This window comes from Diabrotica undecimpunctata, chromosome 4 (genome assembly GCF_040954645.1).
Source record: "Diabrotica undecimpunctata isolate CICGRU chromosome 4, icDiaUnde3, whole genome shotgun sequence".
Lineage (NCBI taxonomy): Eukaryota > Metazoa > Arthropoda > Insecta > Coleoptera > Chrysomelidae > Diabrotica > Diabrotica undecimpunctata.
Genome location: NC_092806.1, coordinates 159,200,893 through 159,219,722, shown reverse-complemented (window position 1 = coordinate 159,219,722; position 18,830 = coordinate 159,200,893). Strand labels below are relative to the sequence as shown.

Genomic DNA, 18,830 nt, shown 5'->3' with positions numbered 1-18,830 from the left:
AAAAGCCAACGCACGTTTTTATTTGGCACCCTTCCGTTTGGTGGCACTACCAGTCTCGTTCCTTCGATTAGAGAAGGACAGAGAGTTTCTCGTTTCTCTTTCCTTGTCTGAGTAACTGCCGTTGTTCGTTGTCACTTTATGTACTTTTATAATTATGTATAATTTTATATATTAATCATAATTATATTCAAAGTTCAAAGTCAGTCGAAGTCAAATAAAACAAAACAAATTTTTATTGTTTTTTTTTTCATAAATAATGCAAACAGATACAATTTTAGACAATTTTTGATTACAATTTGACAATTTTAATTATGAAATCGAACACATTACATGGAATAACAGTAGAACATGAAGAACTGACCAAAAAAGATGTGTTTCAGATTACATGGATACTACTAGCAAACAATACCGTTTTCCAAGTCCACGAAATTATATAGATATGTTTGATAAATGGGTGAATGCTGTTAAGAGCCCTAAATTAGAATGCTGCAACAGAAACTATAACAATTTTCATATTTTCACATAAAATACATGTTTTTACACATAGAACATAATGTGTATGCACATGGAACACATGTGTTCATTGTACAATGGTTTTTACCACTTGTTGGTTCACTGGTTGGGTAAGAAGACGAAGACTTGTATTCACATAAAACTTGACATTAGAATAACAAAACAATTATTTAAATACTGACATACTGATAAGTTCTTATCACAACAATTTAGAACACTAAATTATACTACACTTGGCTTGTATTATTAATATTTCTTATAACACATATAACATTTCTTGTAACATTTTTATAAATAAAGATTTTATTCTAAATTTTATTCTATAATTTTTTAACCACTTTGGCATTTTAATGTAATGGAAAATAAATAAAACCTCTACATAAGAAAACAAGACAAGAACCTAACAAGAAAACCTAAATGAGCAAATATGAGTTTACAATCCTAGGTAATTTTACTTTACCTGTCTTTGGAATTTACCGCCATGTTTATATATAGTTATGCACCCTGGCACTAGGCGATGCACAAATCGTCGTTTTATTCCGTTAACATGGGACTGGCACTGCTAGGTGAAAGTGTGCTGTGGTGGTAGAGTTGTCAGTTGGTTGAGCCTTCGTTTGTCAGTTGATTTTTTTGCTTATGTTTTTTAATCACTTGTAAATGTTGAAGTATTTTTGTTTAATGGAATAATATTTTGTACTAAAAGATGTATACACCTACTTCTGTGTCTCTTTCTGGTCCAGCCTTTTCATTTTTGCTCTACGAAAATACTAAATCGCGATTTCATCAGGTAATTGAGAAATATTTTTATTATCATTCTAAATTATCTTATGATTATTTTTATAGGAGGGATTTTTACTTGGAGAACTTATCAAGAAGGAAACCAAAACGATAACAGATAGCGATCAACAACAGGTTAATATAAGCAAAATAATCAAAATAAACTCGGTGGTGCCATTCCCCCAAACTCATTATTTTTATAATGGCACTGGTAAAATCAACAAAGATAAAGTTCGAGAGTTTTTAGGAAATCAGTTCAGCAAGGTCGTGGCTTGGTACAAATATCAAAAAGGCACCAATACAAAACTAACGCTTAGAGACAGAATAATACACAGGCAACTTCTGGAATTATTTGATATTAGTCCAGAAATGTTTACCTGTTGTTTGCTTACCACAGAACTATCAGATAACGCTGCTACTCACCTTTTTTCACAAATATTCGTTCGTTGTAATAGCTTAGGATGTGATAATATACCTGTAGTCATACCAAATCTAAGTGAGTCAAATAATATGTATAAAAGTTCAGAAACCTCTTCAGAGACTTTTAAAAAGATATTAGGTGATTTAAAAATCGATAAGAGAAACACCCAAGGACTGGTTATTATTAATAAGATACAGAATGCATTGCAGAAACATATAGATACATTGGTGACAGATTTAGCGGAATCTGAAAAATATCTTTACGAACTGGAGAAGGAGGTTAGCCAGTTGGAAATTTATAAAAAGGTTTGTTCATTCAATTATTATTAGTTAATGAAAGGGACTTCTTCATGATTTATTTGCATGTATTCATAAAGTAAATAATTTTGAGGTTAGATTTTAAAAAAAGCAAAATTTGAAAACTCATTAAACAATTTACAGTGTGTCTTTCCTATTGCTTTAATATAGTGTTCCTTCTCAGTCTCAGGTCTTAATTACTATATATAGCCATTGATTGAAGAAAATCATAATTGAGATAAACTGGGGATTCACATAAAAATAATTTTTAGTGGAATCACCTCTCACCATGCTGAATTATGTCTTGACATTGGCAATTTAAAGTTTGGTTTTGACACATATATTCAGGAAATTTAAGTAAAAATGGTATTCAAAACATTAATTGTTAATCTTCTTATAGATGTAAAAGTAAACACCTATTTGCAAAATAGTGTAGATGAGTTTTTAATTAGTGTGCCAATTAGAAATACATTAATTTTAACTTTATGTTTATGTATAATATGTATTGGTGTATAATGTCTATATTTTTTTCTCAAAGGTGAAAAAGAAGAATAGTGAAACCTTGGATTCTGCTAATGATTGGTCAGGTGATCATTTAAATAATTCTCAAACATCTAATAATTCAAAAGATCCGTTATACATTGAAGCACCTTCTCAAGCTGAATCCTCTCCAGATGTGAATGCACATGTACCAGTTAAAAAACAAACAGCAGTAAGGGGTAGAGGAAGAGGAAAAAGGGGTAGCAAGGAGTAATGGAAAAAAATTTGGTGTTTCATTGCTCTTATATTTGGGATTTGTACAGTGTGTTTTCTTATACATAAGCCTTCAAAAACATTTTTTTCATATTTATTTTCATCCTACAATGATTTTTTGAACATTGAAACCTAATATTACTATTTTTGTTACTATTAACCTATGGTTACCAATATATTTTCAACTAAGTACTATTAAATCTTTTATTTTACACCTTTCCAACATTTTTCCATGGGTTTATAAAAAAAATGGAAAAGAAAAATCTATTTCCTATCGACCTGGTCAGTCAGCAATGTTACACTTTTTGCTGAGAAACGCATCGCATAAGCTTCCGATGGTCCACAAGGAAGGATGGAAGAGACAAAGAGGGAGAACTCTTTGGAAAACAAAGATCAAAGATTCATAAGGTAATCAAATTTAATATGCAATTTGTAAACAATATATTAAAAATCAGTCAGATAGATCAACAACTTTGGCAGTTATACACCATTTAACACAATTTTTAAGTAATCTTTTTTTGAAATTGATTTCCGGAGTGGAAATCGAATCATCAAACACATTTTTTAAAGACATGCCACAAGAAAACAGTTTCAGAATCTTATTAACTTTTAAACAATCTCCGCCTATGAAATATGTACCTCGGCTATATTCGGGAACGATCGGAAAGTTCAATGCTCTAAATGGCCCTAGGCTTCATAGAAAAGCGGTGATACCTTGAAGCGTGAAGCGTCAGTAACGTGGAAGGGAATGACCACAGGAAGCGATAAAATTTGTTTTCTCTCTCAACGTCAACGTCAAATAGCGTTGCAGAGTAATCATTACGGCCGCCATTACGGAGTCGTAAAATTCTAAATGTATTTTTTGTCCGTAGCGGTGATCATTTTTACATTAGAGAATGGACAAAAACTATATGTGGACTATTGAAAATGACGAAATTTTGATTGATTATGTAAGAAAAAATGAAGCTTTGTATAATATAAAGCACAAGGATTACAGAAAAAGTCAATTGAAACAAAATTTATGGGAAGAAATTGGTGCTCATCTTGAAACAACAGGTATGTGAAATAAATAAGTGAATAGGTAAAAATAATCACTAGATAGTAAGATATAAGCACGATATTATTTAGTAATTTATAATGTTAAATGTTATATAAGTATTATAGCTTTTTAATATCATGCAGAATAAATATGATGCTCTGAAAATTAAATTTTTAAGAAGGACTAAAAGTTAGGCACACAACACTCTTCATGAAGTATACGAGAACATAAAAAAGTAGAAACAGGCAGTTGTAGAGAAAAATAAAAACACAAGTTATATTATCTACTATATAGTAGATAACTACTAATATTATCTACTTATATCAGTAGATTCTACTTATAACAAATTTACATGTAAACTGGAAGGTTGACGGAACCAATACGTTTATAGGCGTGCTAGACTTTAGAAAGTGTCCGTTCTATATAAAATTTGTCCAAAAAAAAGGCCATTCATTGTTTTTCTCGTAATTTCTAATAAAAAATTGGAATACTCTAGAAAACTAAAAAATGGCAACAATGTTATAAGTTGAAAATTAGTTGTTTCCAATGACGTATTGGTTGTTTCTCTGAACAGTGGCGTAGATACTAAGAAAAATCATTGAAAACATAATATGTCTCGTATTTTATTCCATTAGTAGTAAACAATTTCCTCCCGATGTTTTTTATTATTTACTTTCTGGGATGCTTTGGGTAAGCTAGAGTTCTTATGGGAGGTAATTTTATTTCTAATAAAATATCTTGTTGACAGGTATTGACTGCAGCAAAAGATGGGCGTACGTACGTGATTATTATATTCGACGAAGAGGAAAACTTGTAAGTGGTACAATTGGAGAAGCAGCAAAGAAGAGATCTGCTCACTTAACCTTTTTGGATAGCATGCCTTCTGTACAAAGAAAATCAACGACGAATTTCGTTGGCGTTGAATTTATTCAAGATGAGGCTGATTTTGTAGATGAAGAACAAGCTGACAATAAAGATAATACGTTTATTCGGGAAAACAAAGATATAGAGATTATCTATGACGAACATTATAAAAGTGAGTTTAGTGAGGATTGTAACAACGAAGAAGAGAGTGTAGTGACAGACATTTTGAAAGATAAAAAAAGGAAAATGTCGACAAAATCTGATGAATCGTTGGCATTACTGAAATCTGTAAATGAACGAAATAATCAAGATGAAGTAGATGAAACGGATCTTTTCTTCCAATCTATGGCGAAAATTGTAAAAAAACTTCCTTGGAGCGACCAAGCTAAATTGAGGATGGAAATTTCGACTTTGGTTAGTAATGCCGAATTAAATTTTATTTACAACCACACTGACGCATCGTCGTGATGTAGTGCTCTATAGTAAACGTATATTACATGAATTTTTAGAAATTATATTAAAAAAGTTATTATTTATATTTATATTGTATTTATTAATAAAATTATATCAGCAAAAATGTGTTTTCTTTTCACTGCCCATTTTCAGTACCCCATTTCTCTTTATTATTTAAATAAAATCCGAATATTCGTCTACAACTGTGTACTTTATTACCTATACAAAACCGCTTAACAACATTCTACAACAAAATCTCAATCTACTCTTTGCTAAAACCATCATTTTAGTGTAATAAACTAACATTCGGTGCCCCTTCTGGTTATTTTGGGGTGTCGCAACTTATAAAGTTCTCCCAGTAAAACTTATTATTTATTTGTAAAGCTCGGTAAAATTAAAAATAAAATACCAATGTGGCAATGTATGTCCTAAAAGTTCATGAACAGACTAACTTTTAAAATAATAACAAAGCTGGGGTTGAAACAAAATCTGTAAATATAAAATTCAAAATAATCAGTCTCCAAAGTCCAAGAAACCAAAGATAAAAAATCAGCACTCTCATAGATTAATCCATATCACTGGGCCGGCGTCCACTCGCGTCACCCACTGTAGCCACCCCACTGTTTATGACATAACAGCAGAGATCAAATCCAGTTTTATAAATGCGAAGCTTATTTTAGCCTGTGTGGGTCATAGCATCCTCAAGAATGTCTCTCCCTCCAGTCGTCCCTATCCATCGCCTTCCTCCGCCAATCACGTATTCTCATATTTCTCATGTCTTCATCGATGTTATCAAGGAACCTTGTTCTGAGTCTAACTCTCCTTCTCTGACTAATGGGTCTATCAAAGAGCGTTTTTCTAGCTGGGCCATTTTTTTCCATCCACATTACATGCCCTATCCATCTCAGACATCATATCTTATTATATTTTACGATAACTGTTGTATCGTCTTCTCCACACTCCGTTGTTATTCACGACAATTGATAAGACTATAGAGCCCATCTTGACGGCATATATTATTGCTAAAATAGCTATTGATTGGTACATTGAACAATCCCCAAAAACGTCGTCCTTGTTATTATTAAGGCTTAATGCATGTCGGTACGTTATTAATAGAAAAAACTGTAGTTCTGGCAACAATGCGGTAATCAATTTACCGCAAAACTTTGTCTATTTGACAATAGGTAGCGCTAGTATTAAGTATAATGCAAATAAACTATCCAAAATATATTGACTACATTATAAAAATGCAATAGTATTTATAAAGTACTAATATTTGTATATAATACACTTTTAGTGTATTATTATGTATATTGAACATGTAAATAAAGGTTTTTATATTTTATTTGTGCTCTTTGACAACATGTACCTTTTTATAACATAGTCAACCTGTTGACTGACTGATAACATTCCTGTCTTCACCTTCTAGTGCTGCCAACCTATGCTATATCATAATCATAATCTCCCATTTTACTCTCTAAATCTAGAAGGCTTAATTATTCTCCTACCTAATCTAGTTTGAGGTTAAATCTCACTTTCACTTCTATCTCTTGAACTGTTAATGTGATTATGGAAATTGTTATCAAGTTTGTCTGGTGATGCCAGGTGATGATTAGACATATTTTTATAAGATTCTCTAGCAGGCAATGCTAAACTAGAATCAAATTCAGTATGAGTATTAAAAGGATGTGGAGATTTTATAAACAATGAGTTTCTTCTATATTCATTATTTTCGAAATCCTTTACAATATAGGGAATCCTTTACAATATACACAGTATTTGGGACTCTCATGTTTATTTATAATTTTTGCGAGCACCCAGACCCTGTTTTTCATAAGCATTCAGTCTGAAAAACCCATCTCTTTCTTTGGCCTGTCTATCATAATAATGTTTCTTCTCTACCCTTTTTCTGTTGGTTTACTCTGCGATACACACAATACCAAACTAAGAGTAAAACTTGTAAAGCTCTAAAGATAAAGAATCTAAGTAAGCTAGAATCATTTAAAACGTGGGTGTAGGGGAGTATTTTAAAAATTTCTTGGACTGCACGAAAAGCAAACGAAGTTATACATTAAATATAGAAAAACAACTACTCAAAATGAAGAAAATAATAAAAATCAGTACCTAATTTAGGTCATTTGCTACGTAATTACCACCACATTCCTCAATTGATCATTAAGGGTTAAAATATAAGAGAAACGAGGTATTTGACGAAGAAACGAGGGAAACTAGACAGGAATAGGCTTTGAAGTACCTACTTACGCATAGAAAAAAAGTACTTCTACAGCTGAAGATGCCATCATAACTTCTATCCTCAAACGATGGAAACGGCACATGAAGAAGGGGATTCAACTAAAACATTGATCCTTTTACATAGTACTTAGTAAGGTAGAATATTATTTGTAGACTATCTTAAAAAATATAAAATCGTCGGCAATGTATTATTATGACTTAAACATTTTACAAAGGATTCTTCTTCTTCAGGTGCCGTGCATTTCTGCGTAGGCTTCCACCGTACATCGTCTTGTCAGGTGAGATGTTAAATAGTCAGGATTAAATAATTCTGTTTTTAGCGGCATTGCGAAGCATTTCATAGCTGTGGATTCCTGTCCATTGTCGAATATTGCGCAGCCATGACATTTTTTTACGTCCCAGACCTCTCCTACCCTCTATCTTCCCTTCGAGTATCAGTTGCTGAAAAGTATATCTTTCTCCTCGTAATATGTGTCGCAAGTATGCAGTCTTCTTACTTTTTACATAACTAAAAAGTTCCCTATCCTGTAAGCCCGCTCTTCTGAGTACTTCCTCATTTCTGACCCTGTCCGTCCATGATATTCTAAGCATTCGACGCAGGCACCACATTTCAAACACTTCAAGTTTGTTAATGGAACTGGCCTTTAACGTCCATGCTTCCATTCCGTACAAAAGAACAGGCCACACGTAACACTTAAGCATCTCGTATCGGAGGTTAAAGTCCAATTTGCGATCAGTCAGAAACTTACGAAGCCTCAAAAAAGCATTTCTGGCTTGTTCCACTCTGCTCTTTATTTCATTCTCGGGGTCCCAACCCTCGTTCAGCAAACAACCCAAGTATTTAAATTGCCTGACCTGTTCGATTTCTTCTCCAGAGACATATATCTTTGCGTTGGGGTAATCATTTCAATATTACAAAGGATATTGTTGGTCAATATCAATGCGGATTTACTGCTGGAAAGTCAACTACACACCAAATTCAAGCCCATAGACAGATTCTAGAAAAGTCACTAGAATATAACATAGATACACATCATCTCTTCGTCGACTTCAAAGCGGCCTATGACAATGTGTATATCAATGCATTATGTTACGAACATGCATTCTACGTAGACCATATAACGGTTGCAGGCCGGGAAGAGGATGATCTGTCCTTCTAGAAGTGACGGGAACTGTCGATCGCTGGAGAGTTCGATCCGACAAGCAAACGAATTAGAGGTGGATTACGCCAGAATATTTCTAATACATAATATCTTTTATATATAAGCATACCTTCTAGGAGTTAAGTAGAGTTGATAAGATATTTTCGTGCTGTACACTTCCACATATTTATATAAAATAGAACCGCTCGTTTTATTTACAAACGGTACAATTATATAATGCAATGATAGACTTTGGGATCTCACCTAAATTAGTTAAGTTGACCCAACTAAAAATGCAAAACGTAAGCTCATGCGTTAGAATTGAAGGAGAAAAGTCTACGTTCTTTGGCATTAATAATGGTCTAATACAGGGAGACGCGCTGGCGTGTCTTTAATATTGCCTTGGAAAAGGCAATCAGACAATTAAATATTAGAATGAATGGAACTATTTTTAATATATCGACGCAAATTCTAGCTTTCGCTGACGATATAGTTATGGTGGACAGAAGTATGAGAGACATGGTGCAGTGTTTTACGAGGCTTGCGGACGCGGCAAGTGAATTAGGACTTCTGGTCAACGAGGACAAAACCAAATATACGTTGGTTTCTAAAACTCCCGAAATATCCAACAGAGAATTCAAATTAACAACCATACCTTTAAAAAATAAAAGTATAAAACGTGGAGTAAAGTTCAATATATACAAGACCTTAATAAGACCAGTTTTGATATATGGGGGACGTGAAAACGTGGACCTTATCTCAGAATGATGAAAGACTTCTTGGTATTATTGAGAGAAAAATTCTTAGAAAGATTTTTGGGACCGCAAATGAATATGGGCTATGGCGTCGAAGATATAACTTTTACTATATCAGTTATAAACTGATCCAGATATTGTGAAATTCGTTAAAGTGCAGAGACTTGGATGAGCTGAACACATTGCTGGGATGTCAGATCACAACTACACGAAGAGATTAATATTTTCAAATCCAGAGGGCACAAGAAGTAGAGGACGACCACGAAGGAGATAAATTGATGATGTGGAAAAAGACCTACAGATTCTAAGGGTTAGAAGATGGAGGGAAGTTGCCAGGAATCGACAGGAGTGGCGACTTCTTTGTGAGCAGGCCAAGATCCACAACGAATTATCGAACCACTTATGATGATGATGATATTAAAAAATGTCTGTGTGTACGATTCAGGTTAATAACAATTTATTTTTCACTGTCGTTAGGAAATTAGATGAAAGTAAAACCCACAAACTATATAAAAATCTATTTATTTAAAATCATATAGTACAAAGCATGTGATCTTAAAACTAAAGAAAAACAGCAACTGTCGACATCTATGTTGTCGACATATGCCAAACAATAGTCAAAACCATATTTACCTATAAATATAACTAATCAGTACTTTTTACAAGAAAAAACCAGTTGACTGCATCGATCATAATCCATTATGTCAAAAATTATATAAATATACAGTCAACTAGCTTTTGACTATACACAGAATGATGGATTGTCACACAAAATTTCAAAACTATAGTACATTTCCAATCCAAACAGTGGAATGTTGTTAGAAAGAATATTTAGTAGCAATAAAAAGGTTTAAATGGCACAAATTAACTGATTATTAGCAGTGGAATGCAAATAGTATTGTTCTGGAATGTTTTGTATTAATACTTCAATAAAAAAACATTTTGGGTTATCAAAGAAACTTATTGGTAGGCTACTGCTGGTAAAAAAGTCTTTGGAATTAAGACGAAAAAGTAGACAGATATGTAAAAACTCAAAGAGCTATAAAGAACCACAAAATACTTCCAAAAGCTCTAGTACAACAAATAATGGCGTTAGTTCATCGATATTAAGAATTTAAGAGTGATAACTCCTCTACATTAAAAGACCCCAGTACGAAACCGAACATAATGAAGTAAAAACATTTCAGAATGCCGGAAAGTAAGGTTGACACATTTCCTGAAAACCTGTACACTCGTTTCGAAAATTGTGTGACACCCTGTAGAAGGCATATTCTTTAATTCTTTAAAATTAACAATTAAATTAATAAAATAAGTATTTACAAATTATAAAAACATTTTATAAAAATTTAGTCCTTAGTGGACCTAAACCGTCAATATCATTTACCATCAATATACAGTGTGTCTCAAAAGCTATGACCAAATTACTTACTCAAATAAAACTGTCGAATTTTCAATATTTTTAGGAGTTACGTCGAGGCAGTACTTTTGAGGCACATAGGGTAAAAAAGTGAGCTTAATTTGAGGTTTCCAACTAACAATATTGGCAGTGAAATACACAATTTTAATTGATATGTGATAAATGATAGCCTATAAAAATTTAATGTAGAATTCGAGAAAATATGTAAATTCTTCGTATAAAATTTGTTGAAATATCCAATATCCAGTAGTGTGGAATGTTGTGCGCACTTTTATTGTAAAATTCTTTATCAAAAATATCACTAATTTACGTAAAATTATTGTCAAAACCATGTTAATTACAAAAATGGAATCACAGACTTTCGAGATGTTAATAAACCGTTCTTAATGACACACAAAATAAAAAAGAGAGACCGGTTGCTCAAAAAAAAAAACAGATTTTGGTACAAAAATATCGTATGTGTATTAAACAAATAATATTTAACAGGGGTCATTTAAAAAACGTATCGTTTGTCGATCTAGCTCAGGGCGCCGCAGTTTTTTATACAACAGTTTGATAAGATTATCATTTTAAGTATATTATAAAATCGTCTAGGAAATTTACTGAAAACCTACAATTACCTGAACCATCATTTGTAGGTGCTAAGTCATATATGATATCCCAGTAAGTCCTTAATAGGGCATTTGAAGGTAAAAATATTATAATGAGGAGCATATAGAAATCAATTCAATACCTTCGAAATACCGATGATTCTGTCTTAATAGTAAAAATAAAGAAGAAAACGATTTGTCATAACTAAATAATGAATTTAGAAAAGTAAAAAGGTGGTTAAAGTTCAAATGTAGGACAAAAACAAGAAATTTTTCCCAAATACACGATAAAAACTGTAGAAAAAGGAAAAAAATATGAGAAATACATAAAATCCCTTAGTTATGTTGAAGATAGTGTTCTAATAGCAAAATTTGTGTCAATAAAACAGCATAATGAAGCCAAAAAGTGGCAATAACAATGAAAAATGCTCAGATCTTTATTAAAAACATCAAACGATGAGTAAAAAAGTCAAAACTATGACAAAAACAGGAATTATTGTCAAATTACAAGATAGAAAATGTGGGAAAAGAAGAAATATGAGAAATACATGAAATTTAGACATGTTGAGTATACCTACTGTTCTAATAGTAAAATATAGTGTCGGTAGAATTGCATAATGAAATGATAATGACAATGCAAAATGCTCAGATATTTATTAAAAATATCAAGGAAAATATTACACAGGAAAATAAAAACTATAAAAAATACTCGAAAAATCTTAAACGATGCTGCCTTAGTAGTACAAATAAAGAAGAAATGGAAGAATAAACCGAACTGAATAATTAAGTAAAAAACAGTACGTAAAGATAAGACCAACTAAGACTTAGATATTGAAAAATTCAAGTCAAAATAGTAAAGGTAAGAACAATTAAGATTTAAACAATGAAAAATCTAAGAAAACCGTCAAAACACATCCGTTGATAAATAATTCACAGTTTACAGTTTATAAATCTAAGGAATCGAACAAAAAACAGCTCTCATTTCGAAGATTGCTTAGTATGCCGTGACGGACAAATTTTTTATGGCCGAAAAATCTGAAACGTCCATTTGAGATGCTGTGAAAAGTGTCAATTGAGTGACAATCATTAATAATGTAAACATAGTATGTAAAATGGGAGGACTATGTTGACGGACAAAAATTTTGGGACATAAAGCGTGTTGGACACCCTAATATATTAATTTCCCCGACTATTAATAATCCAATTATTATCAGAAGTTTAAATTTCCTAGGAATGCTCATCAAATGTATTAAAACATGATTATACATGTCGGAAAAAACGAATGGAGCGTTTTTAAAGCCACATCCTACAAAATTAGAAATCTTGTACGTATTTAAAGCATCCGACAGCCAAAAATTTACTTGTATTTTGTCCGGTAAGCTTTCCTGAAAAAATTAAATTGATTTTAATCATTGAATTATTTATAGTCGGTGAATTAACATTACAGGAATTTGACAAGTTTAATTACCCAAAATTTTTGTCCGTCAACATGTTCAAATATGTAAAAAAATATTTATGTTCATTATATGATCACTTAACGCTTTTAACGACGTGTCAAACAAAAACGTCCCACTTTTAAGACTTAAAAATACTGTGACGAACAAATTTTTATAGCCGAAAATTTTCCTCCCGAAAAAAGTGACTTTTTTCTTGGAGACAGTGTTAAAAGATAATAAATAAGTGGAAAAGCTGAAAAAAATGTTGGCGGATAAAAATTTTGGAGCATCAATTTCGTCAACGACCGCCTAAATGCCCAATTTTTGTCACGTCAATATTTTCCTCAGCTTTTCTACTTATTTATTATTTTTTAACAGCCGAACAAAAAACAGCTCTTATTTCGAAAATTGCTTAGTATGTCATGACGGACAAATTTTTTATGACCGAAAAATTTGTAACTGTCATTTGAGATGCTATGAAAAGTTTCAATTGAGAGACAATCATTAATAATGCGAACAGAGTATGTAAAACGGGAGGACTATGTTGACGGACAAAAATTGTGGGACATTAACCCTGTTGGACACCCTAATATATCAATTTTCCCGACTATTAATGATCCAATTATTATCAGCAGTTTAATTTTCCTAGGAATGCTTATCAAATGTATTAAAACATGATTATGCATGTCGGACAAAACGAATGGACGTTTTTGAAGCCGCTCCCTACAAAATTAGAAATCTTGTACGCATTTAAAGTATCCGACAGCCAAAAATTCACTTGTATTTTGTCCGGTAAGAGAAAATTAAATTGATTTTAATCATTGAATTATTTATAGTCGGGGAATTAACAACATATTACAGGAATTGGACACGTTTAATTACCCAAAATTTTTGTCCGCAAACATGATGAAATATGTAAAAATATATTTATGATCACTTGATGCTTTTAACGACGTCTCAAACAAAAACGGCTCACTTTTAACACCTAGGAATACTGTGACGGACAAATTTTTATAGCCGGAAAATTTTCCTCCCCAAAAAAGTGACTTTGTTCTTGGAGACAATGTTAAAAGATAATAAATAAGTGGAAAAGCTGAGGAAAATGTTGGCGGACAAAAATTTTGAAGCATCAATTACGAGTACACGACCGTCTAAATGCCCAATTTTTGTCACGTCAAGATTTTCCTGTTTTTCCACTTATTTATTATCTTTTAACACTGTCTCCAAGAAAAAGTCACTATTTCGATAAATTTTCTGGCTATAAAAATTTGTCCGCCACGGTATTTTTAGGACTAAAAATTCGGGCGTTTTTGTTTGAAACCGTCAAGTAATCGTAAAATGAACATAATTATATTTTTACATATTTGAACATGTTGACAGACAAAAATTTTGAGTAATAAAGCGTATTGAATTCCTGTAAAATATGTTAATGCCTTGACTTTAAATAATTCAATTGTTCAACTCAATTCAATTATTACAATTTGACGTAAAATTATGATGCAGTTTATATTGTTTATGTCAAATTTACATATTTTATAGCAACTTAAAGGAAAATCGATCAGAAAAATTTGTCCGCCACGACATTTTTAAGTCTTATCATTCTTTATATGCGACTCCTAAGTTCATGGATTTTAAACTCTCAGTGTGTGGATTGGTAAGTAACGTTGACCCCTGTGTTGAATATATTGCATATTTTAAACAATATTTCAGTGTTTTTGACGTATGTGTCATCACATCATGGAAAATAAATAAATAGGAAGACTTTTTACGGAAAATTTGTCATAAATCCATAGAAGAACATAAAAAAGTAGATCTGTAGCTGTTTTAACAAAGTTCCGTGCACAACGTTGTACAATATATCTCTCCGTGGGAGAAAATTGGCAGTTCAAAAAGCTTTTGCTGTGCTAAAGGCCACGTCAAAAACGCTGAAACATACTATACCTATAAATCTGCTGAAAATTATAAAATATGATACAAAATATTTTTCTTCACATACGATTTGTCTCTGAAACGTTACAAAAAACTAGTTCGTCTATAAAACTATGCTAACAAGAATATAGCTACTTAAAATATGTACAAAATAGAATTCTTTCTATTCTATATAATATTACAAACATGTTTTAACTTGTAACAACGCGTCAAAGGCACGACAGTGGATTGATTGATTTTTTTTTGTATATTATAATAAAATATACGGCCTAAGATTGACAAAAATAAATATTGTTTTTAAAATAGAGTACAATCTGTATAATATTACTGAGACCACAAGTTACAAAAGGCTGCGTCCTTTACCACAGAAAAATCTTTAATTTTGTATAATCATTGAGCGCAACATGCTCGAAATTGTTTATATTTGATTTGTATGAGAGAAAAACGAAAAAACAAAGTTAAAATACAGAAAAAAGCAGTGTACAGTCAAGAAATAAACTAAATTTTGTTAAATATTGTATGAAAGATTCTATAAAATGAAGAGGTAAGTTAAAAAATAGGAATCATGAATTGATAATGCAAAAATCTAGTAAAATCTCAAGCTCGACCAAAAAGTGACTAAAAATAATCTGTTGGAATTTTATTTTCGATGTATATAATGAGTAATAATGACTATTTGCATTAGTGGACTTTAAAAACTAGTTGATAATGGTGCACCCACAACTAAATTATTTAAAACCTACAAACAATGTTTGTTTAGATGTAAAATTCAAAATAAAATCATCTAAGACATGAAAAAACTATCGAGAATAGGTGCAACACTCTAGATATGTTGATGATGCTGTTCTGATGGTAAAAGAATTTTAAAATGTAGAGATTTTGTTATTATATCTAATTGAACAGTCAGAAAAGTGGTAATAACAGTGGAAAACGCCTAGATCTTTATTAAAAATATTTAAATAAATAATAAAATCAAGAAGACGAGAAAAATTAAGAAAAAAAGGAGACACATATTCAGATGATACTTTTGTAATAGAAAAACAATCACGAAGAAAAAGTGCTGACGGTACTAAATATTGTTTGGAGAAATGAGATGATAAAGTCCAAAACTAGAACAAAAACAGCACATAATGCCTAAATACATGTAAATTCTTGGAAAATATGAAAAATATATTAAATCTCTTAGAAACGTCGAGGATACTGTTCTAAAAAAATACCCGGTATTTTTAGGCGCCTCGCCCTTCGGGTAGGGATCTATGGAAGAGTATCACTGAGCCGCAAGCCCTTATCTCTTGCCGTACTGCTCCACCATAGGCCGATCAGACACCAGCATATTCTAGTTTAAGCCGCAGATTCATTTAGAATTTTAAACTGCTGCGTTAGACTTTTTGTTTTCTGTACACCGAGCTGGGAATCGAACCACTGAACCACTCGCAGTGAAGCGAGTGAGAGCCGGCCGCCCAGCCCGCTTGGCTATCTGACCGACTAAACTTTGTTAAACTTTTGAAAAAATGGGAATGATGAAGTGCTGGTGCAAAAATCTAGTAAAATATCAAGTTCGACCAAAGGGTGACTAAAAATAATCTGTTGGAATTTTATTTTCGATGTATATAATGACTATTTGCACCAGTGGACTTTAAAAGTTACTTGATAATGATGCACCTACAACCAAATTACTTAAAACCCACAAACAATGTGTATTTAGATGTAAAATTCAAAATAAAATCATGTAAGACACGGAAAAACTATCGAGAATAGGTGCAACATTTTAGGTATGCTGATGATACTGTTCTGATAAAAGAATTTTAAAAAGTAGAGATTTTGTTAATATAACTAATTGAACAGTCAGAAAAATGGTAATTATAGTACAAGACGCCTAGATCTTCATTAAAAATATTGAAATAAATGATAAAATTAAGTAGAGAAAAAATTATGAAAAAAATGAAGAAAAATCTCCAGATGATACTTTTGTAACAGTAAAAAATCACGAAGAAAAAGTGCTATTGGAGAAGTAAAATGATACAGTCCAAAACTAGAACAAAAACCACATATATTGCCTAAATACATGCAAATTTCAGTCTAGGCAAATGTAGAAAACGGAGAAAATGTGAAAAAAATATTAAATCCCTTAGAAACGTCGAGAATACTGTTCTAATGGTAAAAAATAAAGACATAAAGATCACATTGATAAAACAGAATAACGAAGTTAAGAGAAAGTGTTGGAAACAATGAAAAATGCAAATAAATTCAATAAATGTTAATAAAAGATAGACTTACACAAGAAAGAAATAAATATGGAAAATACTGGAAAATATTTAGGAAGATACTTTTCTAATAGTAAAAATTAAAAAGTGTTGATATAACTAAATGAATTTAGAAAAGTCAATAGAAGATTAAAAGTCAAAAAGCAAGACAAATATACTACAAGTACAAATAAATTCATACAAGAAAAGCAGAAGTTTGAAAAATACCTGAAATATCTGACATACGTGCCAAAAATACTGTCATTATAGTAGAAAAATATAAAAAATGGTACACATAGTTAAAAAATTGATAAACCGAGATATTAATTTGAAGTTCTTTCTCATTTAAGCATCTGAGGGTACTAAAAGGGACATCTGAGGTAAGCAAAATTGTGAAAAAATTTTATGTGCTTCCTGGGACAATAATTTTGAAAAGGCAATTTTCTTATGTTCAAAAATCAGGTGTTCAGCGGTTTTCTCATGGCTGTCATGTTTATAAAACGTTTATCGATTTTATAATAAAAATTTTTAGGCATAAGTGTTGCAAGGGACCCAAGGGTTGGAAATGGAATCACTTGACAATGTACAAACATTTGTAATTTTAATCAATCAGACAGACGTCATACATTCTATGAATAATTATGCCGAAAAAGTGAGAAGAACGTTGTCAAATTATGTTAGTTAAATTGTACTAGTTTGTTACGAACTAATTTAGTTAAAATTACTTTTTTTTCTGTTTTATAAAAGGACGCAACCTGCTATTTTGTGCTAAATAAAAACCTACCTAAAAAATTAACAAGATCACAACGCAGCCCCCAAAAAGTTTACCCAGAAACACAGCGAAACTGTTTCAATTACTAATAAAAACGTATATAAAATTTGATAACTTGTAAAACATTTTGGTTGAGCTAATATAAAGATTATCCTATTTCGCCGTATTTCCGATGCAAAAACGCCTCTAAATGTATACGGGATCAGCATTTTTGTTCGTTTGGTGTCCCGAGGATACGTAAGTGTTAGGACTGGCGATATTCTCCGACCAGTCGGAGTTACAGGACCGCGGAGAACTCGAAGACCAGTGCCCCGGGCTCTCCGGACTCGGCGTGGGGAAGGTCTCGGGCAGCAGGTGATCCGAGTGCTGTGACGGAGGCGTTAAAAAATAGTTTTGTTGTTGGTATTGTTGAGGCTGTAGTTGAGCCTGAGTTGCGTGGGAAGTGTTAGCTAAGCCGGTGTAAGTCATAGGAAGTTCTAGGCCTGTTTGGCTAAAATCGAAGCCCATTTGTAGATTCTGCACTTGTGGAACTCCACCGTGCTTTTGCTGCTGGCTTCTGGTGGACGCTCGCATCGCTGCCATATGAGTGGGACTTGTGGGCAGAGATGGACGTGTCTTGGCAGGTGACGGCGACCCGTTGTATCCCTGAGGGGACAAGGACATGTTAGATTGCACGGAATGAGGCGGCGATTGGTTGGAATATGGCGGACTGAGGGTATTCGCCTGTAGCTGCCTCTGTTGCATGATCATGGCGTCTGGGAACAAGCTGAAGGTTGCAGCGTAATTGTCAAGAGCGAACCCAAGATTGTTCTTCACAACATCTTCATAACTGGGTGGCTGTTTGTTTGCCATGAGACTTTCCAAGCCTTGGGGTAAGTTCATATTTGAATATAATGAAGTAGCATCGTAAGGACTCGGCAGGTTTGTCATTGGAGACTCCACAGGGCTCAACGTAGAATTGACTGAGTCGATATTTTGCGCCATTTCGGCTTGTTGGACTTTTTTGTTGTTTTTCTTCACGCTGGGTTTCCTGCGGATGCTGCCAACGGTCATCATGCCACCGTCGTTCTCAGGGCTCGTAGGACCATTGGCTTTGCTTGGCCTCTTGGACTTTTGACGTTTGGGTATTATCACTGTTGGTTGCTGAAGCATATGTCCAGTGGGAGAAGCTAAAAAT

The 18,830-nt window shown here is 32.6% G+C and overlaps 3 protein-coding genes across 4 annotated transcripts in view; 2 read left to right on the top strand and 1 right to left on the bottom strand.

Moving 5' to 3' along the window:
* Window positions 1-1,101: 1,101 nt before the first annotated feature.
* On the top strand, window positions 1,102-2,960 carry LOC140438541 (BRISC complex subunit FAM175B-like). The gene is made up of 3 exons (XM_072528200.1): window positions 1,102-1,300; window positions 1,357-2,016; window positions 2,546-2,960. Exons 1-3 carry the CDS (start codon window positions 1,217-1,219, stop codon window positions 2,759-2,761), a joined length of 960 nt encoding a protein of 319 aa, XP_072384301.1. The 5' UTR covers window positions 1,102-1,216; the 3' UTR covers window positions 2,762-2,960.
* A 534-nt stretch (window positions 2,961-3,494) lies between these two features.
* On the top strand, window positions 3,495-5,230 carry LOC140438540 (uncharacterized). The gene is made up of 2 exons (XM_072528199.1): window positions 3,495-3,816; window positions 4,548-5,230. The coding sequence occupies exons 1-2, from the start codon at window positions 3,657-3,659 to the stop codon at window positions 5,129-5,131; spliced, it is 744 nt and encodes a 247-aa protein (XP_072384300.1). The 5' UTR covers window positions 3,495-3,656; the 3' UTR covers window positions 5,132-5,230.
* Window positions 5,231-9,772: 4,542 nt separating this feature from the next.
* Window positions 9,773-18,830, bottom strand: part of N (neurogenic locus Notch protein) — a 367,839-nt gene continuing 358,781 nt past the window's right edge. For both annotated transcript variants that reach the window (XM_072530756.1, XM_072530757.1), the window contains one exon: window positions 9,773-18,822. In XM_072530756.1, coding sequence (XP_072386857.1) covers window positions 17,840-18,822 — 983 coding nt within the window. In that variant the 3' untranslated portion in view covers window positions 9,773-17,839. The remainder of the gene's footprint in view (window positions 18,823-18,830) is intronic.

Coding starts and splice junctions, on each gene's coding strand:
- LOC140438541 (XM_072528200.1), top strand. CDS start 1,217: ATGTATACACCTACTTCTGTGTCTCTTTCTGGTCCAGCCTTTTCATTT. Junction 1,301..1,356: donor CTAAATCGCGATTTCATCAG/GTAATTGAGAAA, acceptor TTATTTTTATAG/GAGGGATTTTTACTTGGAGA. Junction 2,017..2,545: donor AGTTGGAAATTTATAAAAAG/GTTTGTTCATTC, acceptor TTTTTCTCAAAG/GTGAAAAAGAAGAATAGTGA.
- LOC140438540 (XM_072528199.1), top strand. CDS start 3,657: ATGGACAAAAACTATATGTGGACTATTGAAAATGACGAAATTTTGATT. Junction 3,817..4,547: donor TGCTCATCTTGAAACAACAG/GTATGTGAAATA, acceptor TCTTGTTGACAG/GTATTGACTGCAGCAAAAGA.